The sequence below is a fragment of the Embiotoca jacksoni genome, unplaced genomic scaffold (genome assembly GCF_022577435.1).
Source record: "Embiotoca jacksoni isolate LCO1_2020_lvr unplaced genomic scaffold, fEmbJac1.0.p SCAF_8, whole genome shotgun sequence".
NCBI lineage: Eukaryota > Metazoa > Chordata > Actinopteri > Embiotocidae > Embiotoca > Embiotoca jacksoni.
The window spans coordinates 5,665,356-5,679,538 of NW_027185436.1; the positions used below are offsets into that span (position 1 = coordinate 5,665,356).

Sequence of the window (14,183 nt, forward strand, 5' to 3'; positions counted from 1 at the left end):
TAAAGAATACAAACCAAAGCAGTCATTTTAAATTTCCGACAGCATTCAGACCATCACTTAAGATGTCACATGTTGGCTGGGTATTATCTACTATAGAAAAATGTCTTCTCATTCAGTACCAAATTCCAACACCTAGGCTACATCCACGCTAACAAGTTTTCATTTTTAAACTTTGGCTACGTTTAAGCAAGCAGCAAACTATCATGACCTCACCCATTGGTTTGGTCTCAAATTTGGCATTTAGGCTGTTGCCCTCTAAATTTTCTGGAGCCAGAAGTGACTATATTTAGATGAGCTGGGGAGAAGCGATCTGACTCGATCTGGCTGAGAACACGAAGACTGCCCCTCAGCCATGTCAGTCAAACCAGACATGCCCACAGATTTAACTCTTTTTTTTTTTAGGCCTAATATCTAATTAATTAATATATTATTTTAAGATTAACTGCCATAAAACTCATCAGAAGGAGTGACTTTAGTGAATGACAACATATTAACTTGTGAAAAAAATGTGTTGACTTTGTACTTCATTGGAGAAGTTGAACAGGAGTTAATGGAGCCAGAGGCTGTGGGAGCCAATTCCTAGTGGCCGTCAGTGGTATTACACTTTACCGCCCTGCTCTAAAGCAAGACTAAATCTCCTCAGTGTCAGCGAGCCACAGCATTAACATACACGGCATCTACTTGGGCACCTTGAACGCCTTATTTCACTCTTTTCAAACGTATTTTACATCCACTGCAGTAACTGAAGGCTTCTCGGTCTGAAGCCAGCTAACTAATATTTACTGATAGCATGTGAAGCATTTAAGGGACATATTTTTATTGTAGCTACAGAAAACAACCTGGGTTAAAACTAAAGATTTGTAATCGTAATTTAAAATATAAATACATTGGATTTCATGAAATTATTGTTCAGGAACCGGTATTGAATTTTTTTTGAATGATACCCATCCCTTCATATATTTCCAGTTAGAATATCCAGCAAAGTAAACGATGAGCAGCAGCATATTCTTACTAATTTACATAACTGAGGACAACAATGACACAGTGGTGCAATCAGCTCGTGTGCTGTTGTTTTCCACAGTTTACATCTTATTACTTCTTTTTGTTGCAGAACTGCATTGCTGATGGAAAAAAGGTAGCCAATTAAAAAAGAAAAGTGTCTGAGGTGTGTGTGTGTGTGTGTGTGTGTGTGTGTGTGTGTGTGTGTGTGTGTGTGTGTGTGTTTTTTGTAAACAGGATCCGCAGTCTGGCAGCTAATCGCCTCCTTCCTTAAACTGCCCGTCTCTGGGACGCACTGCATCGTTGGCGCCACCATCGGCTTCTCCATGGTGGCCATCGGCACGAGGGGCGTACAGTGGATGCAGCTTGTCAAGATTGGTAAGAGCAAAGACCTGTGTGTGTGTGTGTGTGTCTGTGTCTGTGTCTGTGTGCCTGTGTGTCTCCAATGCTTATTTGATTACGACACTATTTTTACATAATATCACCTGCCACTTAAACCTGACAGTGTGAAACATTTCCAGTGCAGCTCCAGTGGAGTAGTTTGACATCAGAAAGGTTTTCAGCTTAGTAAAACGTAAACTGTAATCATTGGATTTTGTTGTCAGCCAGGATGACTCCCTCGACCATTTTGCACAGCGAGTAATTTATTCTAGAAGAGGCAGAGAAACCAATTTCTCCCCCATTAGGAGCCTCAATGGAGCGGCACATGGAAACAAGAGATACTTTAAAGCAAAATAAAATCTCTATTCACCTCAGCAGAGGAGCAAACTGGTTGTTGCTGCTGTATTGATGATTGTACATACACATACATAAGCATAGCTGAGAGCTCATACCTTTTCCCCAAAGAGTTGACAGTCATTCTTTGAAGTGTAGAGAATTGCTGCTAATAAGTGAGAAACAAGAACATAACTGTAAATCGGAGGGTTTCACGTTTGTCTGCAAATGTCTCGCTCTTCTTTCCTGATGATATTTTTTTCCTCCTACTCCAGTGTCTTCGTGGTTCATCTCCCCTTTGCTGTCTGGACTCATGTCTGGCCTCCTCTTCATGCTCATCAGACACTTCATCCTCAACAAGGTGGGCTGATGTCTGCACAGTCGCACTGATTCACCCACACAGAAGAAAATGAATTCACCCCACAAGAGGACAAGAAAAGTCCTCTTTGAATTTATAGTTCATTTGTATTTCATGTATTTCTTGATTAACAACTTTTTACCTTTAATCTGGGTGCTGTAATACATGTCATGTTTTTAATTGTTGCCAGTAATGTCAGCATTTGGTTTTGACACGCTGGCAAAAAACATGATGGCACCCTCCACGTGTAGAGTTAGTTGTCGATCTGAGTTTCAATACTAGAATTTAGACACCGACACACACACACACACACACACACACACACACACACACACACACGCGCGCGCAACTTATCCAAAGATCTTCAGAACAGATAAATCCATTTGATTTGGCAACTCCCGCAGATCTGTTGTTACGTAACGGGCAATCGCTGGCAGACGAGGAAGAGAAAAGTGTTGTAGCTCATCCTCAGGTCACGGCGGCAGGAACATGTATGAATGACTCATTGGACGATTTGTCATTTGGGCTAGAGTTAACAGCATAGATGGGTCAAATTCAGGATGAGGTTATTTCTGTCTCTGCAGGCTATTTGCATCAGCTCAGTCAGACTATTTGATCTTTGAATTATGTTTGCAGGGTTCAGATTTGTTTTATATATGCATATATATAAATATATATATATATATATTTATTTATTTATTTATCGAAGTATGTAAAACTCTCAGAGATTAAAAACTCTTTTCCAAGAGTCACCTTTCCAACAGAGCTGCATAAACATGGCTACTTTGGTGAAATCCACAGTCCAGATGTCATTTGTGGATGTGATGCTTTCACCTGTTAAATAGGTCATATTTTCACATGAAACTTCTTGAATCGACCTGAGCTAAACTTCTGACCTCATTATTAAGTTGTTGTTTTAGTTTTCTGCACAAGACACGAACAGTTGAGACTGAAAATCACAAAAGAAGAGCATTGAGCTGTTCAGAGTGATGCATTGGTTGTGCACGTCCTCAGAAATTACCACGACATGTACGCAAAATGTAATATACACATGACCAGTGAAGGCGGTGTAGGCTCAGTATGGAGATGTGACTTCAAAACTAAATTGAAACAAGTTCGTGACTGTTATGTTGGTGCACTGTGGAAACTGCTGGCGATACAGAGCCAATAGCGTGTTTCGTCCATCTATGATCGCCAACTCAGGAAAGTAGTGACCCCTTCGATTGTCGGCATGTTTATTGCCTACATCAGACTAATCAGGATGTTCGAATGGTATCGTTGTTTGTCCGGTGTGCCGTCTAAAGGAGTCCTCCGGTAACTTACTGAGCCCAAAGGAAAATATGAGAGCAGTAACATTCAGGCATTTAACATTTGTAAATGCGCACTTGTGTTTCAAAAGCAAGTACATATCTGACCTTTAACTGGATATGTTCATTATTAGGACATTTACTATCTTTTAACTAGAAATTTGCTAGGAATTATTAACATGTTGCAACAACATGTTGTAAAACACTGTAAACACATCTCAACTAAATTCAGCTAATGTAAAAATATTCATGATTTATTTGTCAAGCATAAGTTTTGGCTTTTTTATCGTCATATTCCGACACCGTGTTTGCTCCACAGGATGACTGTGTCCCGAATGGCCTGCGAGCGCTGCCCATCTTCTATGCCACCACCATCGGGATCAACACGTTCTCCATCATGTACACTGGAGCCCCGTGTAAGTACCGGGCCACGGTTATTTCTAATCATACCCGTTTACTTATTCTGACACCAGCGTATGATCAAACTATCATCTCAGGCTTCACGTGTGGTCGTGTCACTGTTGTTTGCTTGCTGAAAATTCCTTTTGAAGCTGTCGAACGAGTTTAAGTAGATTTGAAACTGCTTGTATAAATTTTGTCTTTCCCTGTGTGTGTCAATGTGTGTTCACGAACTGCAGTGCTCGGGTTAGAGATGCTACCGGTGTGGGCCATCTTCCTCATTACTTTAGCCGGGTCGCTGGTCTGTGCGGGGATGGTGTGGATATTCGTCTGTCCCTGGATGAGGAGAAAAATAGCAAGTAAGTATCTGATCTGCATACGTGTGTGTGTGTGTGTGTGTGTGTGTGTGTGTGTGTGTGTGTGTGTGTGTGTGTGTGTTTCTTTCTCACACCATATGAAAGCCCGGCGCTCTGTCCCGGGCCCAACAACAGAGCTTCAGCCTCTGTTTGCACACTCTGTGCTCCGACACCAAACAACAGAAGCCAGCGGATGTGTTTTCCTGTTGGTCTCTGCCAGAGCCACTAAAGCCACAAAAAAAACCCTGTGAACTCTGCTGTGCTCCAGTTACTCAGATTTTTGGAGCGTATAGCTGCTTGGCCAGATGAAATGGGTCAAGATCATGGCCTGCAGTGTTGAAAGCTTTCAGATCCAGGTTAGGAATTGTTTCCCAAATGGGAAAACCAGCCTACAGGAAAGCAGACAATGACACAAAAAATTCAAACAGTAGAAGAAAGAGTGGAAGGAAGAATAACAGAGAGTGGGATGACGTGGTCAAGGTAGCCATTCATTTCATTTATGCTGGACAAAGACAAATGTACGTACTATTTTAGAAGCAGGAATATTTTTTAAATTGATAGACCGTTTTGTTCTCTAAAAATAAAAAAAAAAAGTTTAGGATTTATAGACCTTAAACAAAGCAGACTGTGTCACTGATAATGAACATGCTGAGGCTTAAAATAGATTTCTTTCCCTGAAACTTTCCTTCAACCCCGCACACGAGTAAAGCCGACTCGACCCGTTGCTTAACGTGTTGTGACCTCTGAATGCCTCAGAGGATTATGGGTGATATTATCGGTCCTGATCTGGATATTACTGCATCCGTCAAAATGAAACCGGTGATGACTGAGACTGTTTGTACCCAAGTGTTTGAGGAGTCGGGGGGCATCGAGTCTATCAGCACTGGGATTAGCTCGGCTCAGCTGATGGCGGCGTGTGTTTGTGGAATGTCTCTGCATAGTTTTGTCCTTATCTGCCCCGACACCAGCCTTTTTCTTATGATGTTGGTGCAGAGTAAAAACAGTTTCTACATGTCACTTGCCAAAGTCCTGTCCTCAATTCATCAGATTGCCCCAACTGGAAACCATCCAGATAACTTCTCTCTGAAATCTTTTCCACCAGCATTTTATTTTTCTTATGTTTATGCTGTAAGTGATTCCTCAGACATATTTGAATATAAGCCTTGCATGTTAATACAGTAGCAGCATATGTCTCATAATTAGTATAAAAGGCAATTAATTATTCTCTGGTAGTGATATTTCGTTTTTCTTAGCTGAACCTACCTTCTCATGTGTTCCTCCAGGTCGCTTAAAGAAGGAGCAGGCTCTGTCCAGGATCTCGGATGAGAGCCTGGACAAGATCCCCGAGGAGGAAGAGGAGAGCCCCGTCTTCAAAGAGCTGCCAGGGGCCAAAGGCACAGACGAGGCCGTGTTGCCGCTCACCGGCGGCAGCAGCGAACGGAGCACCCGGGACTCCAGTGGAGAACTCACCAACCTGGCGAACGGAGGCACCGTCCTGCCAAACGGCAGGGTGTACGGTAAACAAGGATAACTGTATTTCCACAGAGACACCACTGGTTTAAGATGTGTTGGTATAAAACCACATCTGTTCACTAAAACACTGACTACCGCTCGTTGGCGGTTTGTTAAAACTGCTGGAGCTTGGTTTTTGCTTCTTTATCTAGTGTGATTTGGCAACTTTCTACACCGTCTTTCAGGTTCACCTCACATCCGCCATTACGTAACTACACGGTTACTCCTGCTTCTTTGCTGTCTGACCAGCAGTGGAACGACAACTTAAAGTGGAACTGAGGAAAATACGGTTCTTTCTAGGCGTGAGACGAGTACTCTGCTGAAACGAGTGAAATGTGCACACTAGCTGTGTACACATAGATTATTTTTTATCACAACCCGCCACTGCTACTGCTGGGTTCATTTTGTAGGAAGAGTGGATGAGGGGAGTACCTGTATCTCTGTTTATGCTTTAAAAAGACTTTGAAGAGATCAGGAAGGAAACTAACATGACTGGAGATGGAAACTGTTTCAGTTCATTAACTTGTTTCCTCTCCTCCTTCTCCACCTTCTCTCATCCAGGTCGGACCCACTCGATGACGAACGGCTGCCTCAAGTCACCCATCTCTAACGGCAGCTTCAGCTTTGACGGGCACATGCGCAGCGACGGCCAGGTGTACCACACGGTGCACAAAGACTCGGGTCTGTACAAAGACCTGCTTCACAAAATCCACCTGGGCCGCATGGACGACAGCGACCGCTCAGGCTCCAGTACCGGCCCGGCTGACAACAATTACCGCCTCCTGCGCCGCAACAACAGCTACACCTGCTACACGGCGGCAATCTGCGGCATGCCCGTCCAGCCGCTCATACGCACAGAGTCCCGTGAGGACAGTGAGAAGCTGGTGGGGGAGGGCGGCGGCGGCAGGAGCAACAGCGTGTCCTACTCCAAGAAGAGAGTTCGCTACGACAGCTACTCGTCGTACTGCAACGCCGTGGCCGAGGCGGAGATCGAGGCGGAGGAGGGCGGGGTGGAGATGAAGCTGGCCACAGATCTGGAGGGGGTGGAGGAGGAAGGGGCCCCGGCTCCGGTGCCTCTGGACGACCTGGCGGAGGAGGATCACGAGGAGAAGGACAAGTCCGAGGTGTTCCTGTTGTTCCACTTCCTGCAGATCCTCACCGCCTGCTTCGGCTCCTTCGCCCACGGAGGCAACGATGTCAGGTGCTCAATCCTGCTGCTTACACGACAGATATATAAATATATAAAAATCAAAATATAGTTCCCTTCTACATAATAAGCTAATTTTGTTGTTCTTGAAGCCTTTTTCCTATTAAATCGCATGCAACTATATATTGTTTTGATAACAACAAATAGAGGCATCAGCTTTGCTCCTTTGACATCATTTAGTCTCATACTTGCGTAAATACCGAGATTATTTATCGTCCCATCTTTGCAGTAATGCCATCGGGCCCTTGGTGGCGCTGTGGATGATCTATGACCAGGGAGGTGTGATGCAGGACGCCGCCACTCCAATCTGGCTGCTGTTTTACGGCGGTGTGGGCATCTGCGCCGGCCTGTGGGTGTGGGGCCGCCGCGTCATCCAAACCATGGGCAAGGACCTGACTCCCATCACCCCCTCCAGGTGAGAGAGCCCCCTCGCAGGAGAGCTGAGTGCAGTGGTGTGTTGGTGTGTGTGTGTGTGTGTGTGTGGGTGGGTGTGTGCGTCATTTGAAAGACATAAGAAGAGTTTCTTTGCGACATGCGTGGTTTTAATCGCTCCAAAGAGCCTCAACATGGTGACACAAACGAGTTCACCCAGTGCTGCAGTCTCTCCGGTGAGTACTTACATTCACACAGCAGTATTAGAATACACACACAATGTCTTTAAGACTGTGACAGTCAGTAAAATGCATAAACATTAGTTTTGCTGCCTGTTTACAGCTAGTAGTTTGTTTTGAGCATGCTCAGATTACACGCTATCTACCGCCACAGGCAAAGTATATTTTTCTACATGACCTGCACATACATTTATGGCTGGGAAATATATTAAATTTAATTCAGTTCAATTTTATTTTGAATTGTGCAAAATCACCACATAGTATGTTCCCGCTACACTTTACAAATAAAAAACAACCACATAAAAATATCAATGTCAAGAAAACCTGGACCAGAAAAGTGCAAACAAACACGAAATAGAGAGATCCAAGGTCCTCAGCTTTCGTGTAACTTTTATCAAAGAGATATGTTTTAGGTTGAGACTTGAAGATGGAGACGTTGTCTGTCTCCCAAACTCAGGCGGGGAGCCTGATAATTGCCCTGCAAACTGCCAGAACCACAAACAGGCCTACACTGTGCAGTTTTCTGATATATTGATATTTTATCGTATTGTGATATGAGACTAGATTTTAGATATTGTAATATCATGATGTGGCATAATTCTTTTCTTTCCCTGTTTTAAAAAGCTGCATAACAGTGACGTTTTCTGAACTTCTCAGACTGTTTCAGCTGTTCCTTAATTTGCCTTTACCTACCGAGTCCATTATATTCACATTACTTATTATTTATTCAAAATCATGCAATGTACATATTTTATGAAGGCACCAATAGTCAATCTTTGAATATTGATATCGACGTATTTGGTCAAAAATATTGTGATATTTGATTTTGTCCTCATCGGCCAGCTCTACGTACAGCGTATTTGTATTTTTATGCTGGTCGCACCTGTAAAGGCATCGATGTCAAGTCCCGTTATTATATATGCATTTCTCATCAGAACAGAGCAGACTGAATGTTACATCAATTTGTATTTTCACATCCATTTGATTTAAGTTTATTAAGTACGATACAAACATGGAGGGATATTTTCTGTCCTCCTTAAAACGACTGCAGCACTTTGATTTGCATATAAATAGACAAACAATTGGTTGACAAACAAATCCTGTCCCCTGACATGAACACCAACTGCGCTGTGCTAGAAAATAATCTTTATTGCTTCGGAACAGAAATCTACAGTAATAATTGTGTGTACTGCGGCTGTTTGCACAGGCAGTGAAAAAGGAGTGCTTCACTCTGCGTGTTTTTCCTCTGACCTTCGCCTTGTTACATAATAATTACAAACGCATAAGTAGACTTTGAGACCACAGCGAATAAAAGCCCAGCGGCTCGGTTGGTCTGACGAGCTCAGCAGCAGACATCACGCATCCTTCACCGCTCGCTGCTGCTCTTCAGTCCTTGACTACGATCGGCCTCCTTCTCTCTCTCTCGCTGTCCTCTTGGTCTTCCCACACATCAGCTAAAGAATGTGTGTGTGTGTGTGTGTGTGTGTGTGTGTGTGTGTGTGTGTGTGTGTGTGTGTGTGTGTGTGTGTGTGTGTGTGTGTGTGTGTGTGTGTGTGTGTGTGTGTGTGCGTGCGCGTGCATACCTCAGGGATGTTCGTGTGTTAAGGAAGCCGAGCTCCATGCCTGCAGGTCGCTGTGCGGTGAAAGTACTGTATGTGTGCGAGCATGCACATTAAGGTCTAATTGTTCCAGCAAGTTCTTTTGGTGTGTGTGTGTGTGTGTGTGTGTGTGTGTGTGTGTGTGTGTGTGTGTGTGTGTGTGTGTTTGTTGCCTGGCAGGAACATCACACAGGGTTACAGGAAGTTGTTTGGCATTCTGGATGAGGAGAAGTAGAGCAGGAGGGGTGAAGCCACAGTGGGAACTCTAGCCTCTCTCCTCCGACCGCAGGGAGGGACGCCAGTCTGACTCCTTCTCTCGCACTTTGCTTTCTCCCTCTTTGTCCTCCTCCTCTCTGCTTCCTCACCCTCTCCCGTAAATCTCCATTCTAGTGGTTAAACCTCCTTTTCTTCTTCTCCTCGCCCTCACTTTTTCACCATCTTCCTTCCTTCCCATTTTTATCTTCTCCCTTGTTTTTATTGACCTCTAAAAACATCCCTCTCTCCTCCCTAAAACCCTGCAGTTCTTCTCACGCTCAATCCATCTCATCATTTTTCCCTCTTTCTTTATTTCTCCCCTCTTTTTTTCTTTTTCTTTTTTGTTTGGGCCCCTCTCTCTTTGTGAGCCTCCTTTCTTTCTTAATCTCCCTCCTTCCATCACCAGCTGAGTCTGCTGCCAGAATCCAAAGACGAATTTGCGCTGGTTCACTGTTGTAAAGGCTCTCTTCCTCCCACTGTCCGTTTCCATGCATCAATCTGACAAAGGAGTTTATTTGGTGCGAGGACAGGAGAGTGTGCATGTGTGCGTCTGCAGTCTATGTGCCGGGGCATCTATCCGAGAGGCCGCAGTGAACACCTGAACAGCGTAATGTGTCGCTGCAGTAAAAAGGTTTTTTAAACCTGAAATATGGGTTTTTAATCATTTGAAGCGCCGCGAAGACGGAGTGCTGCAGATGTAACGGGCTCTGCCAAGCTTTACCAACTGAGAAACACTCACGATCCTCCATGTAATTCACGAGCTACATAAAATGGTTGTAGCCGCTGTGAGAGGTGGAATGAATGATTGTTATTTTTGTGAATGATTTTCTCTTCCTCTGTGTGAATAATGTTCTGGAAAATGTCTGGCAGTGAGCACGAAGCGACACAGAAACACACCCACACAGAGCCCTGTCTGTACACCACATGCAGCCATACCATTTAGGAAATACCTCCCAACATGTAGGTAGAAATGCTGTCTTTATTGTCTGTGTGTGTGCGCCTGTGCATATCCAGTATTTTTTTTTTTTTTCCCTCTGAGTGTGTGTTGAGCAAAGACCTGCTGTGGTTGCTGTGGATGTCGGTGAGGCCGTGCCATCGGCAGCAACGTCCCAGACGTCACAATGAAGAATGTCTCTTTGCTCACCTCTTCTTCCTCCCCTCTTCCTCCCCCACAGTGGATTCACTATTGAACTGGCTTCTGCACTCACAGTCGTGTTCGCTTCCAATATCGGAATCCCTGTCAGTACCACACACTGCAAGGTATGGACTGAGTGGCCCCTCCAGCTGGACTCTACGCTCCCCTCCAGGCACCTCCAGGGGACAGGGAGCTCACACTGCCTCCCAGGGCTCCAGGGCTGGACTCTCTTTCACACACACACACACTCTCTCTCTCTCTCTCTCTCTCTCTCTCTCTCTCTCTCTCTCTCACACACACACACACACACACACGCACGCACGCACGCACACACACACACACACACACACACACACACACACACACACACACACACACACACACACACACACACACACAAACACACACACAGGCCCAAATTAGGACTTAGTCTTACAGTCAGATGATTTGTCCTGCCGCGCAGTCTGTCAGGCAGACAGTCCATCTGTCTTTATGCGCAGATAATATGGATTTCAACACAAACAACAAAGTTCAAAGTTCAGTTCAATTCCAATTTATTAAAAGTTGGGACTTATTTATTAGTTTTGGCCATCCTTTCTATCAGTTCTGTTAACAAGTTTAAGTAACCGCTGAAATCTGGGAAAATAGAATTCCTACACTGCTACACAGCATCGTGACAGAAAAGCTACCATCAGGCATTATGTCAAACAAAAACGTAATTTCCACAGGGAATCGGGGGGACATGTTTCCCTTGTATTTCAAAATACTATCCTAACAGTTTTTGTTTTATCACTAAAATAGCATCCTTTCTTTGCCTCGTGTTCCCAGACCAACAACCGGTCACCTTCCAGAGGGAATTATTTCCAGTCATTGGATCCCACGGGGTGTAGACCTCGGGTTAACTGAAACTGTTTGAGCAGCCTTTAACAAATCAGCATTGACCCCACATATATGCAGAAACTCTCCCAAATAAAGAGTTGTCCTCTGACACTCGTCACCGATTGGTCCACCTTTCAGGGTGTCCAGACGATAATCACAGCAAAGAAAACTGAAGCTGAGCGACAGTCAGACGGAGCTCAGGCTAATCCTGTCTGTCCTGCTGCTAAAGTCCAGATGAAATAAGAGAGGAGCTGATAAAAATGTTGAAACATTAATCTGTCGTGAGTATCAGAAAGGGTTTTAGAGTTTCTTTTTGCCCTGGTTTTCACACCTCAGGTAATTTATACTTAATCTCAACCTGCCTTATTGCTGGAAGTTGTTGGCAGTTTATAGAGCCTGCAAGGCACTACTCACGAGGGCTGAAAATAGCACCCACTGTGCTGACTATTTTAAAAACAATCACTTAATCTATGCTTATATTCATGTCATTATGTAACAGGTCTGTATCAGGGAAATTGTTTGCATTAATAACGGGTACATGTCTTTGGTGAAAGAACTTCTACCTGCTCTCTATAAAGTTAATATTTTTCCAGAATCTAGCAGATAATTACTATTAGAAATGGTCACCAAAACTATGTTAATAAGCAACTACGTTGTCATAAACCAGAATTATCTTTTCATTCTCTGAATCTGACAATCTTCAAAAATATTTACCCTCCATTAAAAAGACAATCAAGCAGCTGAAGCCGTGTGCAGCCCCCGGCAGCAGTGTGCAGCCCCTCTCCCGTGCTCTTTTCAGGAACATCAGATCCAGGCTGGAAGACGAAGCAGACCCTTCCGGTCCCAGTCCTCCCTCCTCCTCCCCTCCCCTCCTCTTCCTCCTCCTCTTCCTCCTCTTCTCCCCCCATCAACATGGCGTCTCATTCTCCGTTTCATCTCCACCAACTCTCATTTTTGCCCTCTCAGCACTGGCATGGTTTGGTGTGTAGGTCCTCCACCCTCCTGTGCTTGGCTGCAAGCAGACACCCCCCGTCCCCCTCCCCACACACACACACACACACACACACACACACACACACACACACACACACACACACACACACACACACCCACCCCTCCCTCCCCAGCAGCCTCCTCCCACCACTCCGATCCCACCTGTCACACCTTGTTTTCCACTTTTTTTACCGTCTCCCTCTCCATCTCTCTCTGTGTCTCTCTGCTCATCTGTCTTCACAGCGGATTTTGCATTGAAGTAATGAGTGCGCTAACAGTGCTTGTTGCATCAAATGTGGGCATCCCAATAAGCTCCACCCACTGCAAGGTATTGGAGTCATTGGTAGCGAAGCCGTGCTAGAGGGCTCTCTCAGAGCTCCACCTCATTGCTTCACCTGTAGCTGCCAATCGCCAAAGCCAATCACAACTCTTGAAGTTGAAGTTTTGACTTGTCGTGCAGTTTTCCTCCAGCAGCGAAACTTCAGCGTTTACTCCTCAAGGGAGTTTTGTTATATCAAAGAAAAAAAAAAATGAAACAGTTGGATGCTTTCGTGTTTGAGAGCAGTTTAATGCAACTGTAGAGTTGTTTCGTTACACTTATTTGAAAGCGGAGATTTGATCCGTTTTTATCGGGTATTCACGTCTGTTTTTCTTTATTTTACTTCTTAAATTAGTAGTAAAAGTGTTTTCACAACATGTTTCTTTTTATTGAAATATAATTTTGATTTTTGAGAGGTTAAACTTGAGCTGCTGTTCCCACAGCACCAGGAATACGAGTTAAAAAAAAAAGATAGATAAGCATTTTGGGAAATGCTGTTAAATTCCTCGCAGAGAGCTACTAGAAGACTGAAACCACTGTCATGTCTGTCAACTATTCCACTACAGCCACCAGCTGCTTAGCTGAGCATTTAGACCAAAATGGGGGAACACGTAGCTAACCGTTTTGTTTACCTTTACAAAAACTGATTTCGTAAAAGCATGCGTGTCGTGGTTATATGCCGAACGATTTCATCAGTCGTCTCCTCTCTTTCTGCCAGAAAGCAACACGTGCAAAGTCTGAACAAGGGAAAGATTTTACTGCATAATAACGAACTAAAACATAAAAGCATCATGACACTTTTAAATGAATTCTCAAGCTGCAACAATAACAAGTTAGCTGAGGGGAAACTGCGCAAGACTCAAAATGGGTTTCCAATCACTGATGATCAATTTGTCTGTACATCAACATCAACATCAACATCGCCATCCAAACCTCATTTTCATCTCACCTCCAAATACCCTTTTTCTGTTTCCTAAAACAAAGCTGCTCTGCCCAAATGCTACATCTGCTGATGTTTAGAGATACATAATCGTGGCGATTTGAATGATGTAGTAAATGTGTCGAGATCACACAGACGGATATTGTCGGACAAAATAAAAAAACATTTAAAAAAAAATGTAAATCGTACAATTTTAGACGGCTTAGATTTCAGGCTGTTTGCCTTTTTTTTGGTACTTTGATTTAAGGCGATGCTGAAAACTCTTGTTGAGATTACTGTGAGATTACTGTGAGGATGAGCAGCGATGGGCATCCATTTGGTTTTCCTGAGGTTTTCTTTACGTAGACTTTTTTTTCTTTCTTTTATATCTCTGAAGGTAAAAACCAATTCGATGTCCAACTGCAGTGCGCGTGTTGCTATGGTTTCCTCATGTACAGTGACTCACTGTTTCAAAAGCTCTGCAGGCAACGCGAACACAAACACCAAGGTCGCACTGGGTTCAGTAGTTGCTACTGCGTGCTTGAGATACTACAAATGCCTGTAAACAAACGTCACGGCCACAAAGTTTTAACATTGTTCCCGCAGGCTCCGCTTTTGATCG

The 14,183-nt window shown here is 44.1% G+C and overlaps 1 protein-coding gene across 7 annotated transcripts in view; it reads left to right on the forward strand.

The window, feature by feature from the left end:
- The window catches only part of slc20a2 (solute carrier family 20 member 2), a 47,250-nt gene that overhangs the window by 30,759 nt on the left and 2,308 nt on the right, over positions 1-14,183 (forward strand). For 6 of the 7 annotated variants that reach the window (XM_069178274.1, XM_069178279.1, XM_069178278.1 and 3 more), the window contains exons 3-10: positions 1,237-1,377; positions 1,989-2,074; positions 3,698-3,794; positions 4,017-4,136; positions 5,417-5,650; positions 6,207-6,846; positions 7,082-7,267; positions 10,492-10,576. In XM_069178274.1, coding sequence (XP_069034375.1) covers positions 1,237-1,377; positions 1,989-2,074; positions 3,698-3,794; positions 4,017-4,136; positions 5,417-5,650; positions 6,207-6,846; positions 7,082-7,267; positions 10,492-10,576 — 1,589 coding nt within the window. Of the gene's footprint in view, positions 1-1,236; positions 1,378-1,988; positions 2,075-3,697; positions 3,795-4,016; positions 4,137-5,416; positions 5,651-6,206; positions 6,847-7,081; positions 7,268-10,491; positions 10,577-12,566; positions 12,652-14,183 lie in introns of all 7 variants that reach the window. The other variant, XM_069178281.1, reaches the window with a different exon arrangement.